General features: G+C 43.1%; 1 protein-coding gene across 3 annotated transcripts in view; it reads left to right on the top strand.

Annotated features, from left to right (window-relative positions):
• RRAGD (Ras related GTP binding D) overlaps nt 1–26132 on the top strand; it is a 149390-nt gene extending 123258 nt beyond the window's left edge. For all 3 annotated transcript variants that reach the window (XM_033936197.1, XM_033936196.1, XM_033936195.1), the window contains exons 6-8: nt 10724–10771; nt 13959–14107; nt 25439–26132. In XM_033936197.1, the coding sequence (XP_033792088.1) occupies nt 10724–10771; nt 13959–14107; nt 25439–25587 (346 nt within the window). In that variant the 3' untranslated portion in view covers nt 25588–26132. The remainder of the gene's footprint in view (nt 1–10723; nt 10772–13958; nt 14108–25438) is intronic.
• Nucleotides 26133–26477: the final 345 nt, after the last annotated feature.

Raw genomic sequence — 26477 nt, 5'->3', positions numbered from 1 at the left:
AAGGGCTATTGAAGTGGTAGATAGGTGGGTCTAGGAGATTCTGGAGGTGGTTGGGGGGAGCTCACCATTACCTATAAGGGAGCTGTAGTGAGATGATTACGTGCCACCCTTTTTGTGAAGTTCACAGCAGTGCCCTGTAAGGTACCCCCACTGTTTAGGTGCCCTGTGTGGGTGTCCTGTCCATCACTTTGCAGACCCCTTCCACATCCAAAAGGTCTGTTTCTAGGCGTTTTGGGCTTGGACGAAAAATTGGACAAAAATGTGGTATAAAGATGGACGATATAGCGATCTGGATGATCAGGCAGCTGGACGTATAGTTAGATGATTTTTGAAAAAAAATATTTTTTTGGACGTATTTTTCGAAAATGTGTCCTACGCTGTTTTTTACTTTGGATGACTTGTGACTTGGACAAAAACGGACTTAGACATTCCTTTCGATTATGCCCCTCTAAGTATCTAATATACAGTGTTCCCATGGTCATTCGTGGTCAGCGGTTCGCGGTCCCGGCCATTTGCGATATTTTCCGACCGCGAATCACCAACCAGGAAAGGACAGCTGGAGAGGCAGGAGAGAGCAGCCGGAGCACCGGCGAGTGAAGGAAATCACTCGCTGTATGCTCCGACCACCCCTTCCTGCACTAAAGTCGGGCCTTACCAATCAGGAGCTGCTTTGACACGCAGCTTCTGATTGGTAAGGCCCGACTTTAGTGCAGGAAGAGGCGGTCGGAGCATATAGCGAGTGATTTTCTTCACTCGCCGGTGCTCCGGCTGTCCTCTCCTGCCTCTCCCGCTGCCCTCTCCAGTCTCCATCACAAAACAACGTATTCGTGGTTTTTCAAGATTAACGGGGGTTCCTGGAACGGAACCCCCACGAATATCGGGGGAGTACTGTATTTAGCCACCCATTTAAAAAGATATTTGTTAGATTAAGTATCTGTGATTTCGACATACGAGCCAGAAACCTCCCATAGAGGATATCATTTGCTGGAGAGATTTGCCTGTCTTGTCTGTTTAGATTGTAAGCTCTTTCGAGCAAGGACTGTCTTCTTTGTATACATCTGATAGCACTATAGAAATAATTAATAGTAGTAGTAGATTCCTCAATTGTGTTTCTTAACAAAAGTTTAATAGAACAATATACTGTGGCAGGTTCTTGTGTGCTGTATATTGTGGTTAGATTTCTCCTGGCTACACTATAGTCCCTGTTTTTCTCTCTCTGTGAAAATAAATATATCTACAGATCACTCCCATCAAGATTAGAGATGGAATAAATATTTAAAGAATGTGTAGCCATAAAACTTTAAGGGCTCCTTTTACTAAGCTGTGATAGCATTGAGCTGGCGTTAGTTCCAGCCGCATAGCAGCAATTCTGTGCACGCTAAAAACGCTATCGCAGCTTAGTAAAAGGAGTCCTAAATGTACAACTACAATGGCCCAAAACAGGTATAACTTTATATGGATAACGTTATCTGTATAAAGTTATATAGTACATATATCCAGCAGTGGCCGATGGACAGATACACACAACTTTATACAGATAACATATTCATATAAAGTTTACTTGCTATATGGCTCAATCAGTGGTATGTTTAAAATATTGGATACGGAGCAGCTGAATTTAGCCATTCTCCACGTAACTTTTAAGCCCTGCCTCTGGACTAACTAAGCTCGCTCTACTAGGACAGTAATTTTTGGCTATATAGAGCAGTGTTTTTCAACCGCTGTTCCGCGGCACACTAGTGTGCCGCGAGATGTTGCCTGGTGTGCCGTACGGTCAGGGCCGCCATCAGGGCAGTACCACCAGTCTAGGGAGAGGGGCGATCCGCCCCACGTGGACAGGAGAGAGCTGAACGGGGGACCTGCTGAGTTCAATACATCTCGAGCCGCGAGGCTCGTCTTCTGTTCCTGCCTGCCCTGCAGCTAACATATAGCCGATCGCAAGCGTTCCCCGATGTCAGTGCTGACGTCGGAGGGAGGGCTTAAGCAAAGCCTGCCCTCCGACGTCAGCGCTGACGTCGGAGAATACTTCCGTTCGGCTATTTGTGTGCGGCAGGGCAGACAGGAAGCAGAAGACAAGCCTCGCGGCTTGAGCTTCGTTTTGCTGAGAAAGTTGCAAAGATGGGCTGGTAGGCAAACACGGAACACAAAAGGGGGGAGGGAGTGCGTTTTGGACACAAGGCATGAACTTGGGAGAGAGGAAGGGAGGGAAAGAGATGCTGAGGTGGGGGAGGGAATGGGTTTTTGGACACAGAAGGCATGGACTTGGGAGAGAGGAAGGGAGGGAAAGAGATGCTGAGGTGGGGGGAGGGAATGCATTTTTGGACACAGAAGAAATGGACTTGGGAGAGAGGAAGGGAGGGAAAGAGATGCTGAGGGGGGGGAGGGAATGCGTTTTTGGACACAGAAGAAATGGACTTGGGAGAGAGGAAGGGAGGGAAAGAGATGCTGAGGTGGGGGAGGGAATGAGTGTTTGGACACAGAAGGCATGGACTTTGGAGAGAGGAAGGGAGGGAAAGAGATGGTTGTGTACACGGGGAATAGAAGAAAGGAGAATTTTTGGTCATAGGGAGGGAGTGAGGTACAGATAGTGGCATACCAGGGTGGGGGGGGGCGGTCTGCCCCACCCCGGGTTTACATCCCAAGGGGGTGCACAGCTGGCCACCCTCCAGTGTTGTCCCTAGGCCGGCAAACTGCGGCTCTTTAGCCACTTGGGTGCCACCGCCGCCAACGGTGTTGTTGGCGGTGGCAGCATTATAAAATACTTTCTTTGTGTTTATTTGATTCCTATTCAAGAGAATTACTTTATATATAGTCAATATAGGCACAGAGTTAAATTTTTTAACATTTTCTAATGGTGGTGTGCCTCGTGATTTTTTTCATGAAACAAGTGTGCCTTTGCCCAAAAAAGGTTGAAAAACACTGATATAGAGAACTATATATCTAAAGGTTCAGTGTGCTAAGGGCAGAAACATGTTTGAAAAAGGGATTCAATTGGCTTGCACCTGCTTGCATCCTTTTCAATATCAGCATGATGGCAATTCAGTTCAGAAGGGGGGAGCTTTGTTTGACAAATTTTTCCAGCAGACCAGTGAGGTACCAAGGGGGAGTGGAGGGGGCGGTCCGCCCCGGGTGCATGCGCCAAGAGGGTGCATGCGCCAAGGGGGTGCACAGCAGGCCACCCTCCCTATTCTGTCGCTGCTGCTTTACTTAACCATCACCAGCGGCAGTAAACAGGGGTGTCCGTGGGTGCTCACTCGGCGGTTCTTCAGCTTCTGGCCGGTTCCCCTGCTCAAAGCTGCGGGCGTCGGCTCCTCGTACAATCCACAGCTGCGTCAGAAGTGTTCCCTCTGATGTCGTGACATCAGAGGGAATGCTTCCGACGCAGCCGCGGATCGCGTGAGATGTAGATGCCTGCGGCTTTGAGCAGGGGAACCGGCCAGAAATGCTGGGCAGGGAAATATTGTTGCTGCACAGAGAAGGGGGAGGGTAGAAATGCTGCACAGGCAAGGGGGAGAAATACTGCACAGACAAGGGGGGGAGCCATGCTGCTACTGCATAGGCAAGGGGGAGAAATGCTGCACAGGCAAGGGTGGGAAGACATGCTGCTGCACAGGGAAGGGGGGAGACATGCTGCTGCTGCACAGGGAAGGGGGAGAAATGCTGCACAGGCAAGGGGGGAGGGGAGAAATACTACTGCTGCACAGGAAAGGGGGGGAGAAATGCTCCTGATGCTGCACAGGGAAGGGGGGAGAGAAATGCTGCTGCTGCAGCACCCAATTGGGGAGAGAGAGGGAAGGAGGGAGAAGAAAGGCAAGGGAGAGTAACCAGAGATGCCAAGTCCATGGGAGGGAGGGAAAGGAAAAAAGGAAAGGAGATACCAGATCATGGAGGGGGAGGAAAAGATTCCATGGCATGGGGGGAGGGAACGGAAGGAGATAGAGATACCAGACCATGGTGTGTAGTGGGAAGGAAGGAAGGAAGGAAGGAAAGGAGAAGAGAAAGAGACAGATGCCAAAGCATAGGGGAGGAGGTGGAGACAGAAAAATGGAGAGGGAGTGAAACTGAAATGAATCGTGTGCAAAGGAGAGAAGTGACACAGGATATACAGTTTATTGAAGGGACATAGAAAGAAGGAAGATGCCATATGGAAGAGAGAGAGGGTGGATAGTAGATGGAAGGGGCAGAGAGTGTGGGCAGTAGATGGAAGGGGTAGAGAGAGAGAGGGCAGAAGATGGGTGGAAGGGGCAAAGATAGGGCAGATGTTGCATGGAAGGGAGAGAGGACAAATGCTATATAGAAAGAAGAGAGCAAAGAGAAGATGATTAAAGCAGAAATGACAAAAGGTAGAAAGATTTTTTTGTTGCTTTACTTAGAATCAAGTAGTATTGTAACTGTATTGATAAAAGTTTATAAATAGGAAATGGAAATAAGGTCATTTTTTGGACTAAACCCCTTTCCTCAGGTCAGGACAGGATACCATAACAGCAGTATACTGTACTGTTCTGAAGAAAGATTTGGCCTCTGAAAGCTAATTGAAAAATGGATTAGTCCAATAAAATGGTATTTTCTTATTTCTCATTATTTGTTTTATTTTTATTTGTTAATTTGTAAAGTGGTGATTCATATGTATCAGTTTTTTCAAATTTACATCTACTGTCTTTATATTTTGCACAGTATTAGGGGACATGTGTCACTGTTTTTGTGGTGTTGTGGTTTTACATTGTTTGCAGAGTCTGGTTTCTTGGCGGTTCAGTTTAACTTTTGTCTACATATTTCTATTTTTAGTTTGTGATTATTCCATATTGGGCTAGGGTGTATCTCTGTTCTGTGTGTATGAAAAGAACATAGTTTTCAGTTGGCATTGACTACAGGATCAATTGACTGTGCGGGATCTGGCTTGTTTAGTTTTACAGTGTATATGTTGGTGTTCTAGTGCTCACTGCAGTGTTTAAGATGCTGCCTTTTCCTAGGTACACTCTTGTTGTGCGATATGTGGATTGTTACTAAAAATCACATTTTTCATATAGATGGGGGGTGTCAAAAAATGATGGGCCCCGGGTGTCACATAAGCTAGGTGCAAAATAATAAACGACTATTGGCGTCCTGTTTGAAAGATGACTGATCGGTTGGGATACACCCTGAGGCAGCAATTTTTGTGAAACGCTGGCCACCGTTGTGGTGTACCGATCAGCTGAAGATAAGTTGAAAATTTTCATCTATTATTTTCTTCTATCTTTTGTTTTTTCATTAAGCAAAGCACAGCATAAGGCTATAATTATATTGAAGGTTTTTTGCCAATGAGGTTACTGCTCAACCATCTTTAACTAACCACTTTGGCGGAGGTGGGAGGGCCCTTTTCTGAGGTTTTTTTCCTTCATTCAGGGGCAATGTTAGGAAATTCTACTTTACGGAGAGGATAGTGGATGCCTGGAATGCGCTCCCGAGAGAGGTGGTGGAGAGTAAAACTGTGACTGAGTTCAAAGAAGCATGGGATGAACACAGAAGATTTAGAATCAGAAAATAATATTAAATATTGAACTAGGCCAGTTACTGGACAGACTTGTATGGTCTGTGTCTGTGTATGGCCATTTGGTGGAGGATGGGCAGGGGAGGGCTTCAATGGCTGGGAGGGTGTAGATGGGCTGGAGTAAGTCTTAACAGAGATTTCGGCAGTTGGAACCCAAGCACAGTACCGGGTAAAGCTTTGGATTCTTGCCCAGAAATAGCTAAGAAGAAAAATTATTTAAAAAAAAAAAAATTTAAATTGAATCAGGTTGGGCAGACTGGATGGACCATTCGGGTCTTTATCTGCCGTCATCTACTATGTTACTATGTTTTATTTTGAGTTATTCATAGCCTATGCTGTTTTTGTATCAGAATAGAGGACATCACAGCATTAACCATTATTAAAAGTGTTTATTTTATACATTGAGTTTTCACGTTATCTGTGTCATTTGTGGACATATGCTAGGTACGCCACTGCAGCAGACAGGTCTAGTGACTGCTAAATTGGGGCTTCTGAACAATACTTGCTACAAGCATTGCCATTCTAGTTCTGACAAATGTATTACTTAAATGGATATCAGATTGTTCCTTATTGTATAGCTTTGGGCCAATGTTGAGCATCTCCAGGGTTCAGTTCCTGGATGAGGTGTCATTTACTTTGAAGCCCCCTACAGAGGTTCCTCAGAGAAGGATGTACCATGAGCTTTTCTTTATGCACTGCTAATTAAGGCAGAATTAGTCATCCTGAGAATCTCGGTCTCCTAACTTTGGAGGAGGGATGGGGGGGGGTAGAAGTTCATAAATCTGGACTCCAGTGCAAATGCTAAATAAAACTTGTGACCAACTGGATCTCTTGGGGACCCTTTTACTAATCTGCTATTGTGAACCAGATGCAACTTAAATTGGCGTACCGCAGGAGGTATTTAGGCATCCTGTGGTAGGTGCCAAATCAGCACATGCTAAAAAAAATTTAGAGGCCATGTTGGGGAGGTAAAGAGCTAATCAGATAGCACAGCTAGATTACCACACGCTAACTAGTTAGCTGGGATTACCACATGAACCCTTACCACCTACAACATGGGTAGTGGTAAGGGCTTACAAGGTAATTTTTTTTAATGGCTGCATGGGAATGACCAATAATACAAAATTGACCATATTGTGGCCTTAGTGCAAGGGAAAAACCTGTGAAAGGCTACTTTTTTGGCAGCTTATTAAGAGGTCCCCTTAGAGAAGTGCCAAGTCAAGGAGGTGATACTGTTGAACTGCAGAAGGAAGAATGTATTTATTTAATTTTTAGCCTGTCCTCCCAAAGGAGTCCAGAACAGGTTACAACTCAAGTATTTTTCCACATCGGTCCCGGTGGGCTCAGTCTATCTAATGTATCTTGGGCAGGGGAGGATTAAGTGACTTGCCAAGGCTGTAGAGAATGACATGGGGACAGAATTTGTCCCTGTTTCCTTGGGAAACCATCTTCGGATCATTCTTTAAGGAGAGAGGGAAGAATCAGAGTATGACTGGGCACAGCCACTGACCCTCAAGTCTTGCATTGAAGAATGCTGCTGTAGAAGGACTGAGGTTGAGATAGACACTAACGTATGTCATGGGTTGGTTTCCCACGGTTTACAGGATTTCTTACATTAAGCTAATTTTCTTACATTACATTAATTTTTGAGGGTACAACATCTGCTGCATGGATGCCAGATTGTGGTGTCCCACAGGGCTCTCTATTGTCTCCAATTCTTTTTAACATTTATATGACCACATTAAAATTATAAAGTAATTCCATTAAGACGATGTTCACCTATGCTGATGATATTTTCATCTTGTTAGAAGTTGATCCTAATTTAAGTAACCTCACAGCTAATATAAACGCTTGTATTTCTAAATTACAATCATGGTCATCTCAGGCTCAAATGAAGTTTAATGCAACAAAGACAAAATTATTATGGTTTGGCCTGGAAATTGAAAATTTGCCATCTTCAGTCACTTAACTCTGGTGACATTATGCATATTAAATCATCTTCCAGAGTTTTGGGTGTTGTCTTGGATTCCTCTCTCTTTCCAATGTTAAGTAAATCATCTCATCAAAAAAACGTTTCTTTAGTCCTTGTACGTTGAGAAAAATTTGTCATCTCTTCCATCAAGATCATTTTGCAGTGTTGGTTCAAACTATCATTTTGGCACAATTGGATTACTGTAATTCTATTTATGTGGGATTAAGTCAAGGAATTGATTGCATCTGGTTCAAAACACCACAGCCAGATTGATTTTTTGAAAGAAAAAGTTTGATCATGTGTCACCTTTGCTGAGGAAGCTACATTGGCTCCCTCTTCGACTGAGAATCCAGTTTAAATGAGCCTGTATAGGCTTTAAAATCTTACATGGACTCTTTGCTCCTTTGATTTATTTTGCTCTAAACACCGTGATATCTTCAGGCACAAGAACAACCCATATGTACAAGCTCTCTTTTCCATCTTTAAAAGGAATAAAGTCAGTTAGTAAAATCTCCCATTCCTTTCCATATTTATTAACTGCAATATGGAATGGATTACCTTCTCATATGAGATCTTGTCTATCTCTTCAGATCTTTCGTAAAACCCTGAAAACCACTATGTTCCATCATTTTTTTACGTGATAGCTCCGAGTGTTAATGGATTTCTTCCTGGAATTCTAATCATGTAAACCGAATCGAGCCCCTAATTTTAGGAAATGATTTGGTATATAAAACTAACCCCCTCTTCTACAAAGCCACACTAGCGGCTGCCGTGCGGTAACAACCCCACAGTCCGTAGAGATTTAAAGGGCTTCGGGGCTGTTGCTGCGCGGCTTTGTGGAAGAGGGGGTAAGAGTTAGATTAGATTATCCATGGGGACAGGGACAAATTCTGTCTCCGTGTCATCGGGTCACAAGGAGTAGTAAGGGTTTTGAACCCACAACCTCAGGGTGATGAGGCTGTAGCTCTAACCCACTACACCACTTTCCTCCCCCATGCTCATAAAATCAATCCTGTTGGCTCTTCAAGTCTTTGGTTAGTTAGGAGGGCTTGACTTGATTGGATGCAGTCTCCCAAAATGGTAGAGGAGTCTCTAGCAAAGAACATCCAGAAGGGAGATAAATCCTTCTTCAGGTATATCAGTGATAGAAGAAAAAACTCAGGCGGGATTGTACGTCTTAGGAAACCAGACGGAGACTATGTGGAAAAGGATTCAGAAAAAGCCCAACTATTAAATGAATACTTCTGCTCAGTCTTCACCCGAGAAGCGCCAGGGCTCGGCCCTCAGCTACAGACAAGGGTTGGCTCAGTTGACCCATTTAGTAACTTTGAGTTTACGCCCAGCAGTGTCTACGGTGAGCTGTCAAAGCTCAAGGTTAACAAAGCAATGGAGCCGGACAACCTGCACCCCAGGGTGCTTAGGGAGCTGAGTGATGTCTTGGCGGAGCCACTGTCCACGCTCTTCAACCTCTCCCTTAGTACAGGCAGCGTCCCGTTGGACTGGAGGATGGCTAACGTCATTCCACTCCACAAGAAAGGCTCAAAGATGGAGACAGCAAACTACAGACCAGTGAGTCTAACATCGATAGTGAGCAAACTAATGGAAACTCTAATCAAACACCAATTAGATAAGATCCTGGATGAGGAGAATCTACGGGATCCCCGACAACATGGATTTACTAAGGGGAGATCCTGCCAATCCAACCTGATCAGCTTCTTTGACTGGGTAACGGGGAAGCTGGATATTGGGGAGTCCCTGGACATCGTGTACCTGGACTTTAGCAAAGCATTCGATAGCGTACCACACCGCAGGTTACTGAGCAAGATGAGTTCTATAGGATTAGGTGACACATTGACGAAATGGGTTGGGAGCTGGCTTGGAGGTAGGCTCCAAAGGGTGGTGGTGAACGGCACCCCCTCCGAAATGACGGAGGTGATTAGTGGAGTACCACAGGGCTCAGTCTTGGGCCCAATCCTATTCAACATCTTTATAAGAGACTTGGCAGAAGGGCTTCGAGGTAAAATAACATTATTCGCCGATGACGCCAAACTGAGTAATGTAGTGGGCAAATGCACAACAGACGAAGATTCAGTGCCCGACAACATGATGCACGACCTACTCCTACTGGAGCGATGGTCTAGGACATGGCAACTCAACTTCAGTGCGAAAAAATGCAAAGTTATGCACCTGGGCAGCCAGAATCCATGCAAGTCTTATACCCTTAATGGCGAGATCCTAGCAAAAACGGTAGCAGAACGAGACTTGGGGGTAATCGTCAGTGAGGACATGAAGTCTGCCAATCAAGTGGAGCAGGCTTCGTCCAAGGCAAGACAAATCATGGGCTGCATACGAAGGGGTTTCATCAGTCGTAAGGCGGAAGTCATTATGCCATTGTATAGATCCATGGTGAGGCCCCACCTGGAATACTGTGTGCAATTCTGGAGGCCGCATTATCGCAAGGATGTGCTGAGACTGGAGTCGGTGCAAAGAATGGCCACCCGGATGATCTCGGGACTCAAGGATCTACCATACGAAAAACGGCTTGACAAATTACAGCTATACTCGCTCGAGGAGCGCAGAGAGAGGGGGGACATGATCGAGACGTTCAAGTATCTTACGGGCCGCATCGAGGCGGAGGAAGATATCTTCTTTTTCAAGGGTCCCACGACAACAAGAGGGCATCCGTTGAAAATCAGGGGCGGGAAACTACGAGGTGACACCAGGAAATTCTTTTTCACTGAAAGAGTGGTTGATCGCTGGAATAGTCTTCCACTACAGGTGATTGAGGCCAGCAGCGTGCCTGATTTTAAGGCCAAATGGGATAGGCACATGGGATCTATTCACAGAGCAAAGGTAGGGGAGGGACATTAAGGTGGGCAGACTAGATGGGCCGTGGGCCCTTATCTGCCGTCTATTTCTATGTTTCTATGTTTCTATGTTAGATGATAACTGTGGTAGGGAGGGAATAAGGTAAAAATGAAAATACTCAGATTGTTGAAGTAAATTTGAAAAAGAAAAATGAGGATGTCTACCCATCACTACTTTTCTGTGGCATGAAATTATTATTAAAAAAACAACAAACCATTCTTTGATTGCACCTTCGACATATATAATAAATTGCATATATTAGAAATTGCTGGCTGTTAGTAAGCATTTTTGTATGACTTAACTCTATATGTGTATGTTGTAGAGACTAGTAGTAATATTATTCTTATTTTTATTAGACAAAAGATGTTGTGTTCCTCGCAAGAAGTTATCCAGACACAAAAGAGGTTTGTGGCTAATGAGTGTGAAAAGCCTGCAGTGTAAAGCTTGCAAACAGAATTCCAGTAACTTCAGTGTACTCTGCCTACCCTACTCCTCTTGTGTCTAATAGTATTAGGTCTGCCTCGCTAATGCCCAACCATGCTGCTGTACCACTCAAGGTGAGTCCTTTGAGGGTGCAACAGATTTGTAGTCGCAGACCTCGACCGGCCAGTTCCATTTGTTTTACTTCAATTTTAAGGCCTGTCCGTTCTGGATAAACCTTTATTTAAAAAAAGATTAATTGCTTGTTTTCTAATCAGTACCCAGAATGCTTTTAGTGTGTTGCACCAAAGTTATTGAAGAAACCCATGTGGTTCATCATTGCACATGTGTAAACAGTACACTGAAGTTAGATTTCTGTTTTTCAAAAAGATGGTGAACACTTATATTTTTTGAACCTATTAGATTAATGTTGGTTGTAATTGGTTTAAGGTAAATATGTTAATTTTTGGATTCATTATTATATACAACCTGCAAGCTCAAATACTATAAAAGCGGTTTATGTTTAAGGTACTTTTCTGTCCCTGGAGGGCTCAGTTGTCCCTTCTCAATTAGAGGCTTTCACTAATAAATGAAACACTTCAATATCTCTAGATAAGAGCTTCTCAACCTAATTCTTGGGACACACTAATGCAGTCTAGTTTTCAAGATATCCACAATGAATATGCATTTTGCCATACAAGGAAGCTATTATCTTTATATTTCTAAAAAGTTTTTATTTCCAATTTCACTTAACTTCACTTGCTAAAGTACAATAACTATTATTCCATATACACCATCCACACAAATATATATACTGTATATATACATATATACTGGAAACCCCACACATTCACATAAGTCAAAAGCCTGCACATAGCTGGAAAAAACGCCTATGATCTGCCCCCTCACCACACCCACTGTTAGATACGTGCATTGGACATGACACACAATACAGTACTCCCCGTTCCAGGAACCCCTGCGAATATCGAAAAACCGCGAATACGGTTTTTCACCTGGGGAGGCAGGAGAGGGCAGCTGGAGCACCGGCGAGTGAAGGGAATCACTCGCGGTATGCTCCAACCGCCTCTTCCCGTACTAAAGTCGGGTTTCACCCATCAGGAGCTGCTTTGACACACCCGATAGGTGAAGCCCAACTTTAGTTCAGGAAGAGGCGGTCGGAGAATACCACGAATTAGTGAGTCTGCGAATTCACGGGGGGGAACACTGTACTGTGCTATGTGCCTATCAAGTTCTACATGCAAGTTTCAATTAATGCTAATTAGCATCAATTATGAGGTGTTAATTGCCAGTTAGACCTATTAAGTTGTGCATGTATATCGCCTACACCAGGGGTGCCCACACTTTTTTGACTCACGAGCTACTTTTAAAATGACCAAGTCAAAATGATCTACCAACAATAAAATTTAAAAAAAACACAACGCACACTGTACACATAGAATTGTTAATTATCATTCCTATTCCGGGGTTTTTTCAAAGAGGTCAAAGCAGATGACTCTATGCATTGTCACCTCAGTAACAACCATACAAAAATAGACAAATACCCACCTCCCTCCCTTTTTACTAAACCACAATAGCAGTTTTTATCGCAGGGAGCTGCGCTGAATGCCCAGCGCTGCTCTCGACGCTCACAGGCTCCCTGCGCTAAAAACCACTATTGCGGTTTAGTAAAAGGGGACCATATTGTAAAATATAGACAGCAGATATAAATTCAGACACATTTTGATCACTAAATTTAAAATAAAATCATTTTTCCTACCTTGTCTGGTGATTTCATGAGTCTCTGGTTGCACTTTCTTCTTCTGACTGTGCATCCAATCTTTCCTCTCCTCCACTTCTCATTCCCTCCCCCAACTTTTTCTTCCTCTCTCCCTGACCTTTCTTTCTTTCTCTCTTCATGCCCCCTTTCTTTTTTTCTGTTTCTCTTCTTCCCTTCTGTCTCCCTGCCTGCCCCCTTTCTTTCTTTCTCCCTGCCCTTCCCCAAGCCACTGCCACTGCCGCTGTCATTGGGGAACAGGACCCAAACCGCCACCAATGGATAACAGGCCCCAAAGCCGACGCCGTCCGCCCCATGCTCTCCCTGCTTCAGGCCGACCAGGATTCCTCTCCCTGACGTCAGTTCTGCCAGGCAGCGATTGGCTGGCCCGAACTTCCTCTCCGACTGCAGAATTGACGTCAGGGAGAGGAAGACTGATCGGCCCGATAGATCGCCAAGGCAAAGTGAGTCCTGGGTGATCAACTCACTTTGCCTTGGCGAGCTACCAGTCGATCGTGATTGACCTATTGGGCACCCCTGGCCTACACACACTGATGTATGTGCACACAACTTTAGGTGCCATATATAGAATTTGGGTCTGAGAGTACGAGATGCCAATTTCATGCGGTCAGTAAATCTTCTTCCAGCAACATCCAAATTCAAGCATATAACAGCCACCCGAGCTAAAGATCCAATCAAGGCTCCATAGGCACATTTCATGTCATTGGTAAGTGCCAGAAATGTAGGCCTTGAAAACCCTGGCCTACGTTTCTGGTGCCTACATTTCCCGAAGGCACAATTCTCTAAACAGCACCGTCACGTGATCGACACACGATCAACAGATGCTTTTAAGGCAGCCGCCAACAATGGCTTTGTTTAGAGAATCTGGGTTTAAATGGGTCTCATTGGTATTTCTCAGCACCCAAAGTATGAATTGACCCCTACATATAGTACGTAAGTTGAATGGGTTTTTGAATAGTGCTTAGGTGGTATGTACATGTATAAGTGCCTATGTATGAATGTACATGCTAGAATTCTGAACATTTAGGTGCATTGGTTGTCGAATTACCCTCATAATGTCCTTCCTTCAGATCCCAAAAATCACATTTGCCACCATTTTTGGATTATTATTTTGACCCACCAAAATTTATGCAGCCTGTGAATAATGTTCTGTTCTGTATTACAGAAATAGAAACTCATTAAGCCAAAGAAGACCAGAATGTATGTCAAATAAAACCACTGAATAGGCTAGGAAATGGATTTTTACAACCTAGTCCTGTGGAAAGTAGCATGGTATTCTCAAGGCAACAGTCTGTGACCACCATCGATCATCAGACATTACATTTATATAATAATGCAATTTAAATCTTTTTTTCCCCGCTTTTCTCTCCACATAGGCTGAGAGGAGAAGAAATTGGACCCCCTTATGATAAGGAGTCTATGGCAATCATAAAACTGAACAACACAACGGTTTTGTACCTAAAGGAAGTGACAAAATTTCTTGCTCTTGTTTGTTTTGTCAGAGAAGAAAGTTTTGAGAGAAAAGGTAATTTTTCAAGTGATTTTCAAGTATTTATTTTGTGGCACATTTTAATTTCTGATGTGCCTTTTAGATGTTTATAACATGCTCTAGGACTCCCCAGTTGTGTTATTGGAGTTTCTCTTGACCTACTGGGGAATAGAAGTATAAGGTGGTAAAGCAGAGTTGAGTCCACCTGCTTCAGGTCTAAATCAAAGAACATATTTTTTAGAGCTTTATAAATCTTTTATGATGTGCTGCATCTTGTTTTTAGATGTAACTGGTTGCAATGGGATGATTCCTGTACTAAGAGATTATTTAGCTGTGTGATTTATCATATTCACAGAACTGTGATATTTGCAATGTTAAATCCTTTGGGGGAGGGGCAGTTCTACAACTCCTATCCCTAGTGTATTTTAGTTGATTTTTTTTTTTTTTTTTTGTAACCTCCACTTCTGTTATAGTAGAATTGTAAACCACTTACCGTATATACGCAAATATAAGACAATCTGAATATAAGTTGAGGTACCCTTTTTCCCCCAAAAAAAGGAGGAAACAGGTGACTCAAATAGAAGCTGGGGGGGGGGGGGTTTAATAATCATATGCCCTGTCCTGCCAGGATCTGCACCCAGCCCCCCTCCCTCCTTGGCTTGCCAGGTTCTTCACCCTGTCCCCCCCTCTCTCCCGATGTCCTGCAGGCCAACACCGAGCCTGCCATATGACCTGGTGGTCCAGTGGTAGGCCGGGACAGGATCGATCCCTCCCGTCTCTTGTCCCGGCTGACTGACAATTTTTTTAACCTCCCTCCTGACTCCCCCGTGTACCTTTTTGAATCCCTAGTAGTCTAGCGGTGTACTGGACTGGAGCAAGCTTTCTGTGCTCCTGCCCTGCGCTGAGCCCCTCCCTGAATGGCTGTCTCAAGTTCTCACGGCCCAGCGGTGTACCAGGCATGAGTAAGCTTTTTGCGCTCCTGCCTAGCCTCGAGCCACTCCCTGAATGGCTGCCGCCAGTTCTCACAAGTCCCTACATTTGTGTACATACATTGGTGTGTGTAGCTGATGTTATGGGCACAACTTAATTGACCTAATCAGTGCTGATAATTGGTAATTAAATCATAATTGATGTTAATTGGGACCAATTAAAAGTTACAGGCACAAATTAGAAAGCATGATTCTGTAAAAAGTATGCGCCAGTTGCAGTGTTCAGATTTGAAAAGGAGGTATGGCCAGGGGTGGATCGGTGAGGATCAGGGGCATTCCTAAAAGTTAGAACACATCCAAGGCACGCATAACTTAGGCACAGGCATTTAGGCCTGGTTTTAGCTGGCTTAAATGCTTGCACCTAAGCTATGTGTCATACACTAGTGCTAAGCGCAATTCTCTAAAAGATACACGAACTTTGAAGAATCACACTTAAACGGTGTCATTTTTTTTAGGCATACTATATAGAATTTGGGCCTTAATACTTTACCATGTGATTTGTGTGTGTATACGTGTCACACCTGAGGATGACTAAATGCATGCACTTTCTAAAGTGTTTAGATCAAAATCCTGTTGTATTGAACATTAGGTTTCATGAGAGTTGGACATTTTATAGCCAGCAAGGTAATGAGCTTTATAAATGAGAGGATGCCAGAGGTGAGTTAAAATCGTACCAAGAAGGTGATACTTAACTGATAAAACATGATGCCTTGAATTCTGAACACATAAAAAAATTTCCCTGATGAAGCCTGATGGGTAAAATGGACACTCTGTCATATTTGGATCCTTTTTGATGTTTTCAGACACATGTTATAGGTTACATTGCTGGGTCCTTTTGAAAGATAAGAGAATTTGAATACATATATACAAAAAAAACATGAATAAAATAATTGATCACATTTAGGCATCTAATATAATAAAACGGTAAGCCACTCATGCGCACTTCCTAAGCGTGCGTCCGTTTTCCGTGAGCTGTAGGCACACATAGGAAGTGCGCATGCGCGGCTTACAGACCGGCCTCACGCGAGGCAAGACAAGTGTCATGCGCGCCCTTCCCTGCTCTCCACCGCTGCCGGCCGCTAGCACCTCCTGCCCTCTCCGTCGCCTCCCGGCTCCAGCGGCATAGGCAGCACTATAAACACGCTGCTTCGCGCCCTTCTCTGCCGATTTCCTCTAATGACATCATCTGAGACAGACGCGGCAGAGGAAATCGCCAGTAGAAGGCCGCGAAGCAGCGTGTTTAAAGTGCTGCCTAGGCGGCTGGAGTCCCGAGGTTTGTCGGCGGTGGGAGGGGCAGGAGCAGGCCGGATCGACAACGGCAATAAAAGAAGGGGGAGGGGCCGAACGGAGCAGGGAACATAAGGTAAGAAAAGGGGGAGTGGGGGAAAATGCTGCTACTGCTTCTACACAGGAAAGGGGGGGAATAGGAGGGAAATGCTATTGCTGCTGCATAGGGAAATGGGGAAAAATGACAGACAGACAGCGGGAGGGAGGGAGACAGAAAGAAAGAGAGACACAGGGCCAGGGAGAGGGACAGAAAGACAGACAGAGAAAGGGGGCCAGAGAGAGAGTCAGCGGGAGAGGGAAAGGGGGCTGCTTTGGGGGGAGGGGTGTGCTTGGGGCAAACAGCTTTGCTCTGGGGGGGAAGACAGAAGGGGCCATGGAGAGACAGGGAGAGAGATAGGGGGCTGCTTTGGGGGGAGGGGTGTGCTGGGGGGAGACAGAAGGGGCCATGGAGAGATAGGGAAAGGGGACAGACAGCTTTGCTCTGGGGGGGAAGACAGAAGAGGGCCATGGAGAGACATTTGGGGGGGAGGTGGGTGCTGGGGGTAGACAGCTTTGCTCGGGGGGGAGGGGGAGACAGAAGGATACAGACAGCGGCCAAGGAGAGAGAGATAAAGAAACACAGACACATCTATTCTAGCACCCGTTAATGTAACGGGCTTAAAGACTAGTTATTCAATAATGTATTTCTAGACTGGTGAATTTATTTTAGTGGACAATTCTTCTAGAGTCCTTCGGATAATTTTGGATTCTCTATTGACTTAACTAACACTTTGGTTATATATATATATAAAAAAGTTTGTTTAATTTACATTGTTTAAGATCTGAATAATTTTGAGATTTTGGTTCAATCCATTATTTTATCTCAGCTTGACTACTGTAATGCTGTTTATTGCGGCATCGGTGTGGATACACTCAAGCAACTACAATTGGTTCAAAACACTGCTGCCTGCTTGATTTTTAGTGAGTCCAAATGTGATTTCTAGAGGAGCTTCACTGGTTGTCTCTTTGGACCAGAATTGATTTTTAAAGTGTTTGCATCTTATTTTTAAATTGTTTCATGATATGGTTCCCGATATATTTTTATCCTTGGCTTCTTTTTTTGATAATGTGTCTTGCAGCATTACACTGATATTTCCATCTTTCAATGGTATTGTTTTAAGATTCTTTTAGAACACTCCTTTTCATATGTTGCAGTCTCCTTGTGGAACAATTTACCAATTATCTTTTGATCTATAAATTCTTCTTATTTGCTTTGCAGACAGTTGAAGACACTACTTTTTGAGATATCTTAATGGTGTTTAAATTAAATTATTTTTCTCATATTTTTTAATTATTGTTTTATCATTATTTGTTAACCACTTCAAGCTCTTTATTTAGTTCAGGGAAGGTGTGGTATACAAGTATGAAGATTAGATTGCATTACATTAGTTTTTGACCAATGAATGAAACTGACGTCTGAGGACTTTTCTCCCTATTTTAACAGTTAAGTATCACCTTCTTGGTCGTAGTTTTGTCCTTTTTGATATTTGTTTTGAAAGAAGGTAATTTTTCCTCTGTCCTTTTGGGGATTAAAAACATATACCCATTCAGAGGTTAGTACTCTTAAGAACATAAAAACAGCCTTCCTGGGTCAGACCAATGGTCCATCAAGTCCAGTAGCCCGTTCTCACGGTGGCCAATCCAGGTCACTAGTACCTGACCAAAACCCAAAGAGTAGCAACATTCCAGCATCTCAAAGAATAGCAAGATTCCGGAATCCCAATGAGAGCAACATTCCAGAGCTGAGATTGTGATGTCATAATGTCTCATTCCACAGTGCCTCAGAGCCAATCATCAGTGATGTTACAATGGCTTAATTGACCTATACTTGGCTCACGTAAGAACATAATAATAGCCATACTGGGTCAGACCAATGGTCCATCAAGCCCAGTAGCCCATTCTCACGGTGGCCAATCCAGGTCACTAGTACCTGGCCAAAACTCAAGGTGTAGCAATATTCCATGCTACCGATACAGGGCAAGCAGTGGCTTCCCCCATGTCTTTCTTAATAACAGACTATAGACTTTTCCTCCAGGAACTTGTCCAAACCTTTCTTAAAACCAGCTCCGTTATCAGCTCTTACCACATCCTCTGGCAACGCTCCATGCTTCTATTAAATTGCTGTATAGTCCTTGTACTTAAACTACTGTATAGTCTTTGTACTGTCCAAATGTATTCCACTGTGAATGTTTGCTTGTAGGCCGTTCTGAGCTACTGGGAGGACAGGATAGAAATTCAGTTTCAGCCCCCTCCCCCTTTGTCAGGTGCAGTTCCACTGGCACCCTATTCTTGCCTTTTGTCTCCTCATGACCCAATCTTTACTGTCCCTATAGCCACCAAAAGAGTAGCTGTTTCATGGCCCACTGACTTCATTCCAACTAGGGCTGTACTGAATATTTGTATTCGATTTGGCCCCAAATAGTGCTCCAAATATATTATTTGTATTCAGCCAAATAGTGATTTAAATTTGACTACAAACGAACCCTACTGAAATAAACTCTTGGGGCTCCTTTTACTAAGCTGCAATAGCAGTTTTAGCGCTCGCAGAATTGCCGCGCACGTTAGACGCTAACGCCAGCATTGAGCTGGCGTTAATTCTAGCCACGTAGCGCAGGTTTAGCGCCCGCTAAAATTCTGCTTGTGCTAAAAACGCTATCGCAGCTTAGTAAAAGAAGCCCTAGATTTTTCAATGTTGCTTCTTTTATTATTAGTTTGTTAAAGCTCAATGCCCATTATTTGTATTCGGTATTCGTATTCAGTTGAATATTTTTCATTATTCGTATTTGGCCAAATTAGTAAAATATGCTGTTCAGTACAGCTCTAATTTCCAGCACTGCTTCATGTCACTGGATCAGCCTGATTTCCATGCCTCTCAATGCTCAGCCTGGACTGACCCATCTTCCACTCTTGTCAAAGCTCTTTGGTGTCTGCACAGACACTTTGAGGCATCCTCAACCCCAGCCTTAAGAGCTCCTGCTGCAGATCTCATCTGCCACTGCTATGGCATGCCCCAGAATAAAACTAAATATCTGATATAGTATGGGGAGATACTGAAAATGGGAAATCCTGTTCCATATATCAGTTAATACCGTGGCTCAGTGATGCTTGAGACAGCCATTTTGTTTTCCCAATTCAGCTCCTGTTGGGGGGTAGATTCAGCATAATTTCAGATTATGGGGTGGGGCTCCATGTTCTTTAGGGAAAGACTGTCTTTATAAATATAAAGATACCTGAACTCCAGAAGAGAAAGAAAGCCAAGAAATCGCCTTGGATCTCAGAAGAGACCAGAAAAGTAGCAGAACAAAGAAGACAAGCTAAACTTTCCGGTGATTAGAGAAAGAGTATCACAAATGAACCCAGTGTTTCCACATCAATTTCGGCAAGACAAAGAACGACATATAAAGGATATTTGTTGGAAAATGGAAGTGGAACATGTAAACAAACCCCCCAAAAAAAACCAGATTAATGTAACAGGAGGTTAAGTGATTGCGGCAGAAATTCTAGCCTCAATTGGGGATGTTTAAAGACGCCAATGGAATGATATTGAATGATCCAGAAAGCATTAAAAAGAGATGGAAAGAATATATGGAAAATTTATACAAAAAAAGTCAATGAGGATAACATTGCGGAAATTGAACAGGAAACCGATGCCGTTTAAAAGAAGTCATAGAAGCAATTAAAGATTTATTGAAAAACAAGTCACCTGGTATCGATGGTATTCCAATTGAGCTAAAGGCTCAGAAGGTGCTATTGTGGCCCTCACTCAACTATGTCAACAGATTTGGAAGGAGAAAACAAGGCCAACTGATTGAAGATCACTGTTCATACTTATACTGAAGGCGATGCCTAGGACTGTAACAACTACAGAACAATTGCATTAATTCCACATGCCAGAAAAATATTGCTTAAAATACAACGAAGGCTACAATCATATGTTGAGCAAGAACTACCTGAAGTTCAAGCTAGTTTCAGAAAAAGTCAACATAAGAACATAAGAATTGCCGCTGCTGGGTCAGACCAGTGGTCCATCCTGCCCAGCAATCCACTCACGAGGCGGCATCCAGGCCAAAGTCCAGCCTCACCTGCATACGTCCCAGTTTAGCAGGAACTTGTCCAGCTTCGTCTTGAAACCCTGAAGGGTGTTTTCCCCTACAACAGACTCCGGAAGAGCATTTCAGCTCTCTACCACTCTCTGGCTGAAGAAGAACTTCCTTACATTTGTACGGAATCTATCCCCTTTCAACTTTAGAGAGTACTCTCTCGTTCTCCCTACCTTGGAGAGTATGAACAGTCTCTTTATCTACTAAGTCTATTCCCTTCAGTATTTTGAATGTTTCGATCATGTCTCCTCTCAGTCTCCTCTTTTCAAGGGAGAAGAGGCCCAGTTTCTCCAATCTCTCACTGTACAGCAATTCCTCCAGCCCTTTAACCATTTTAGTCACTCTTCTCTGGACTCTTTCGAATAGTACCATGTCCTTCTTCATGTATGGCGACCAGTGCTGGACGCAGTACTCCAGGTGAGTGCGCACCATGGCCCGGTACAGCGGCATGATAACCTTCTCCGATCTGTTCGTGATCCCCTTCTTAATCATTCCTAGCATTCTGTTCACCTTTTTTGCCGCCGCAGCACATTGTGCTGACGGCTTCATCCATTTGTCGATCAGAACTCCCAAGTCTCTTTCCTGGGAGGTCTCTCCAAGTTCCGCCCCGAACATCCTGTATTCGTGTATGAGATTTGAGTTACCGACATGCATCACTTTGCATTTATCCACGTTGAACCTCTTTTGCCATGTCGAAGCCCATTTCTTGAGCTTGATTATGTCACTTTGTAGATCTTCACAATCCCCCTGAGTCTTCACTACTCTGAATAACTTTGTATCGTCCGCAAACCTAATCACATCACTCGTCGTACCAATGTCCAGATCGTTAAAGATGTTGAAGAGCACGGGTACAAGCACTGAGCCCTGCAGCACCCCACTGGTGACATTCTTCCAGTCCGAGTATTACCCATTTACCCCTACTCTCTGTTTCCTATGCTCCAGCCAGTTTTTAATCAACATGAGTATTTCACCCTCTATTCCATGGCTTGCAATTTTATGAAGTAGTCGTTCATGTGGAACCTTGTCAAACGCCTTCTGAAAATCCAGATATACAATGTCGACCGGGTCGCCCTTCTCTATCCACCTGTATACTCCCTCAGAGAGACATTATTGCCAATGTTAGATGGATATTGGAGAATAGCAAAGAATACCAAAAGTTCCTATACTTTCGCTTCATCGATCGACTACAGCAAAGCTTTTGACTGTATGGATCACAATAAACTATGGAGAACTCTAGTGCAGTGGTTCCCAACCCTGTCCTGGAGGTCCACCAAGCCAGTCGGGTTTTCAGGATAGCCCTAATGAATATGCATGAGAGAGATCTGCATATAATGGAGGTGCCAGGATGCAAATCCGCTCCATGCATATTCATTAGGGCTATCCTGAAAACCCGACTGGCTTGGTGGTCCTCCAGGACAAGGTTGGGAACCACTGTTCTAGCACAAATGGGAATACCCAAACACATAACTCAATTGATAAAGAGTATCTGTGAAAATCAAGAAGCTGTAGTGAGTACAGAATATGGCAACACTGTTTGGTTTCCAATAAAATGTGGCACCAGGCGAGAATGCATCTTGTTTCCTTACCTGTTCAACTTTTACGGCAAAGCCATCTTCAGAAAAGCAAACTTGGAAGAAGAGAGTGTCGGTTTCAAAGTTGGTGGCTGAAATATAAACAACCTGCACTATGCAGATGATACAATGCTCATCACCAGCAGCAAAGAAGACATGCTGTATCTGAGAAAAGTCAAAGCCAAAAGTCATAACATGGGATTAGAATGGAACATAAACAAGATGAAGATCATGAACACGGAAAAACATGAAGATTTTGAGCTTGAAGGTGACAGAATAAGAAGTTGTAAAGGATTTCAATCTGCTGGGCTCTTTCGTAAACAAAGAAGCAACTAGCAGGGAAGAAATACTCCGCAGAATAGCACTTGTTCACTCTTCAATGAAGGCTCTTGACAAAGCATTCAAAGGCAAGGAAATAACACTCCAAATGATCATCAGACTTGCCACGCACTCATTTTCTCAGTGGTCAATTATGGATGCAAAAGCTGGACACTACAGAAACAAGACAGAACAAAGATTGACTCATTTTAGCTTTGGTGCTGGAGAATGACTTTATGTGTACTGTGGACCGCCAAAAGAACTATCAAATCGATTCTGGAATAGATCAAACCAGCTATGTTACTCAAGCCCAAATGATGAAGCTACAACTGTCTTATTTTGGTCACACTGGCAGAAGAAGGGCATTATGTTTGGAAAGATCAAAGGAACAAGGCGAAGAAGGCAACCTGCAATTAGATGGCTGGACATGTCGAAAACAACCATGGGGATGGCACTGCAGGACCTTTCTGGATTAGCACAAAACCAATCTCTTTTTACACCTGTAATTCATCAAATCGCTAGGACTCAAACACGAGAGTCAATGACACCTAACAACAACAGTAAGTAAATATTTTTCTTTCTTTTTTTATATCTTTATTCATTTTTAATCATTCAACAAGTGTACAATTTAATATCATACATATTCTTGAAAACATCACTTGTAAGTCTATCAAGAAAAACAACAATTGTATATATATAAACCCATAACCCACCCCCCTTCCCATTATTATTAATAGTATACACAATAAAATAAGAACCCTTCCCCTCCCTATTATTCATGGTGTATATTTCAATAAAATAACTGTCACAAATAAAATAATCGTCACAAATAAAATAATCGTCACAAAAAGATGTCAATAGCCCCCATATTTTAGAAAAGGTCTTATAATTTCCATTTTGTACAGCTATTGATCTTTCCATTTTGAACATATGACATAATGAGTTCCACCAAAAGGTGAAATTAAGTTTACTGCAATCCTTCCAATTGTTGGTGATATGTTGAATAAACTAAACTAAACTAAACCTTAGGTTTGTATACCACGCCATCTCCGCAAGCGCAGAGCTCGGCACGGTTTACAGAAGTTAAGAGGAAAGGAACTACAATGAAGGGATATAGGAGAGGGACTGAGAAGATAGAGAGGGACAGGGTACTGGAGAACGGGAGGTGATTAGATTTTTGAAAAGAGCCAAGTTTTCAAGTGTTTGCGGAAGGATTGGAAGGAGCTAGAATTTCTGAGCGGGGATGAGAGGTTGTTCCAGAGTTCTGTGGTTCTAAAGGGGAGGGATGTTCCAAGTTTTCCTGCGCGGGATATACCTTTTATAGAGCGGAAAGATAGTTTCAGTTTTTGGGAGGGTTTAGTGGAGTGTGGGTTTGAGGAATTCCAAAAGAGTGGGATAACGGGAGGAAGGACGCCATGTAGAATCTTGAAGGCTATGCAGGCACATTTATAGAGGACTCTGGAGTATACTGGGAGCCAGTGAAGCTTGGAGAGGAGTGGGGAGACATGATCGAACTTGCCTTTTGCGAAAATAAGCATGGCTGCGGCGTTCTGAATTAGCTGAAGTCTATGGAGGTTTTTCTTAGTTAAACTTATATAAATGGAGTTGCAGTAGTCCAGTCTAGAGAGGATGGTGGATTGAACGAGGATGGCGAAATGAGAATGATGAAAGCAGGATCTTACTTTCCTCAACATATGGAGGCTAAAGAAGCATTTTTTTTACCAGGGAGTTGAGGTGATCATTGAAGGAGAGAGAGGAGTCTATGACGATGCCTAGGACTTTGCTTGAAAACTCAAGCTGAAGAGTGGGGCCGGAAGGTAGTGGGATGGAGGTGGGTAAATGATCTAAACTTGGGCCGAGCCAAAGTAGTTTTGTTTTGGACTCATTCAGCGACTCCAGTCATGATTAATAAAAATTTATTATTAAATGAGGATATCTGACTCTTTTTTCTCATAGCTGTTCCAAATAAAACTGTATCATAAGATAGTGCTACATGATTTTCCAGTAAACAATTTACTTGATTCCAGATGGAATTCCAAAAGGCTAAAATATAGAGACAATAAAACAAAAGATGCTAATAGATGCTGGCATTGTAATCTTGAAGTAAATATTTTTCTGTCTCTGGAGGGTTCAGAGTTTATGCCCCTTGGTTCTCAGTCCACTGCACTAATCTGTAGGCTACTTTTCAGACCAGCATGCTGCTGTATTAAGAATGTCCACAATACCTCAAGCTGATATGTGGCCTGGATATGCCAAGTACCAGGTCCAAATTTGGATGCCCATCTTTTTTAGACATGGACATCCATGGTAACATAGTAGATGATGGCAGATAAAGACCTGTATAGATCCATTCAGTCTGTCCAACAAAATAAACTCATAGCATAAGGTATGATGCGATACTACATATCTACTACTTGATCTTGAGTTGCCTTTGCCATTTTCAGGACATAGACTGTACAGATCTACCTTTTCTCCAGCTACTGAAGTTGACACTTTCACCATGCCCCCTTGTCACATGGCTGTACTGTAGTGTTAACATTCATATCCTGCCTTTGTAAAATTGTAATTTGGCCAGCTATTACATTACATTACTGATTTCTATTCCGCCTCAACCTTGCAATTCTGGGCGGATTACAAAAGAGACAACTGGACATTTCCAGGATAATTACAGAGAGAATTCTGGTCATTTCCAGGAGAAGTTACCAGAATAATGGAGCTGTATATTTCAAGAGCTACAAGATGCTGTACAAATAGGAAATAGTGTAGATCCAGTATATATACCGTTAGGGAAGCAGTTGACATGCTTGAGGCTAAAGAGAAGGGAACTGGTGAAGGGGGGAGGAGAGGGGAGTTGCGTTGAGGGGGATATGCAATATGGACGTCTGAATGCTAGTTTTCAGACGTCAAAAACAAGAATAGAGCTTCTAAAATAACCACCTAAGTGATTCAGACATATACATTTTAATGTAAATGATATTTCAATATGTTATGGACAACCCCCTCTCCCCCCCAAATGGCTAGAGATTCGTTAACAGATCTTGGTTCTTCTTTCTATCTCACTAGGTCTAATCGACTACAATTTTCATTGTTTTCGCAAGGCTATCCATGAAGTGTTTGAGGTGAGAATGAAGGCACTCAAGCCACGAAAACAGAGCCACATGGGAAGAAATAAGAGAATGACGCATAACGGCATACCTAGAGTCCCTCTGTAACCGGCACTTTCATGGCAGCGGCTTGATGTCCTGTCCTAGCCTAGGCCTTAACTTCTGCACTGACTGGCATTGACAAAATGGCACTGGAATATCTGAAGCTGTTCCAAGCACTAGCAATGTGTTCTACACTTTTATATAGATTTTTCATATATAGTAAGCACAAAGGAGCATATAAGGTGGTAGTGCTGATCGTATTACAGAAATGTTCTTTATACAAATATAATCTATTTCTCTGCAGGCCTGTATAAGAGGAAAACCTATAGCTGCAAGTAGCACCAGACTTGCACCTATATATTTTCTCCACACTTCTTACAGCTGCTAAACATTTTATCTTATTGTGGTTTTCATGCACAGTGTTACATCATAAAAAACATTAAGAACATAATAGTTGCAATACTGGTACAGATCGAAGTCCATCAATGTTTCCAACAGTGGCCAACCCAGGTCACAAGTGCCAGGCACATCCCAAAGATTTTATGCTGCTTATCCTAGGAATAAGCAGTGGATTTTCCCCAGTCCATCTTAATAAAGGCTTATGGACTTTTCTTTTAGAAATTATCCAAAGCTTTTTTAAACCCTGCTAACTGCTTTCATCACATTCTCCAGCAATGAATTCCAGAGTTTAATTACATGTTGAATGAAAAAATATTTTCTCCGGTTTGTTTTAAATCTGCTACTTAGTAGTCTCATTGCAAGCCCCTCAGTCCAAGTATTTTTAGAAAGAGTAAAACAATTGATTCACACCTACCTTTTCTACTCAGTATTTTATAGACCTCTATCATATCTCCCCTGAGCTGCCTCTTCTCTAGGCTGAAGAGCCCTAGCTGCTTTAGCCTTTCCTCAAAGGAAAGTCATCTCATCCCTTTGATAATTTTCATTGCCCTTCTCTG

This window comes from Geotrypetes seraphini, chromosome 3 (genome assembly GCF_902459505.1).
Source record: "Geotrypetes seraphini chromosome 3, aGeoSer1.1, whole genome shotgun sequence".
NCBI lineage: Eukaryota > Metazoa > Chordata > Amphibia > Gymnophiona > Dermophiidae > Geotrypetes > Geotrypetes seraphini.
Note: the sequence above shows the minus strand (reverse complement) of the source record. Positions and strands in the feature narration are given on the sequence as shown.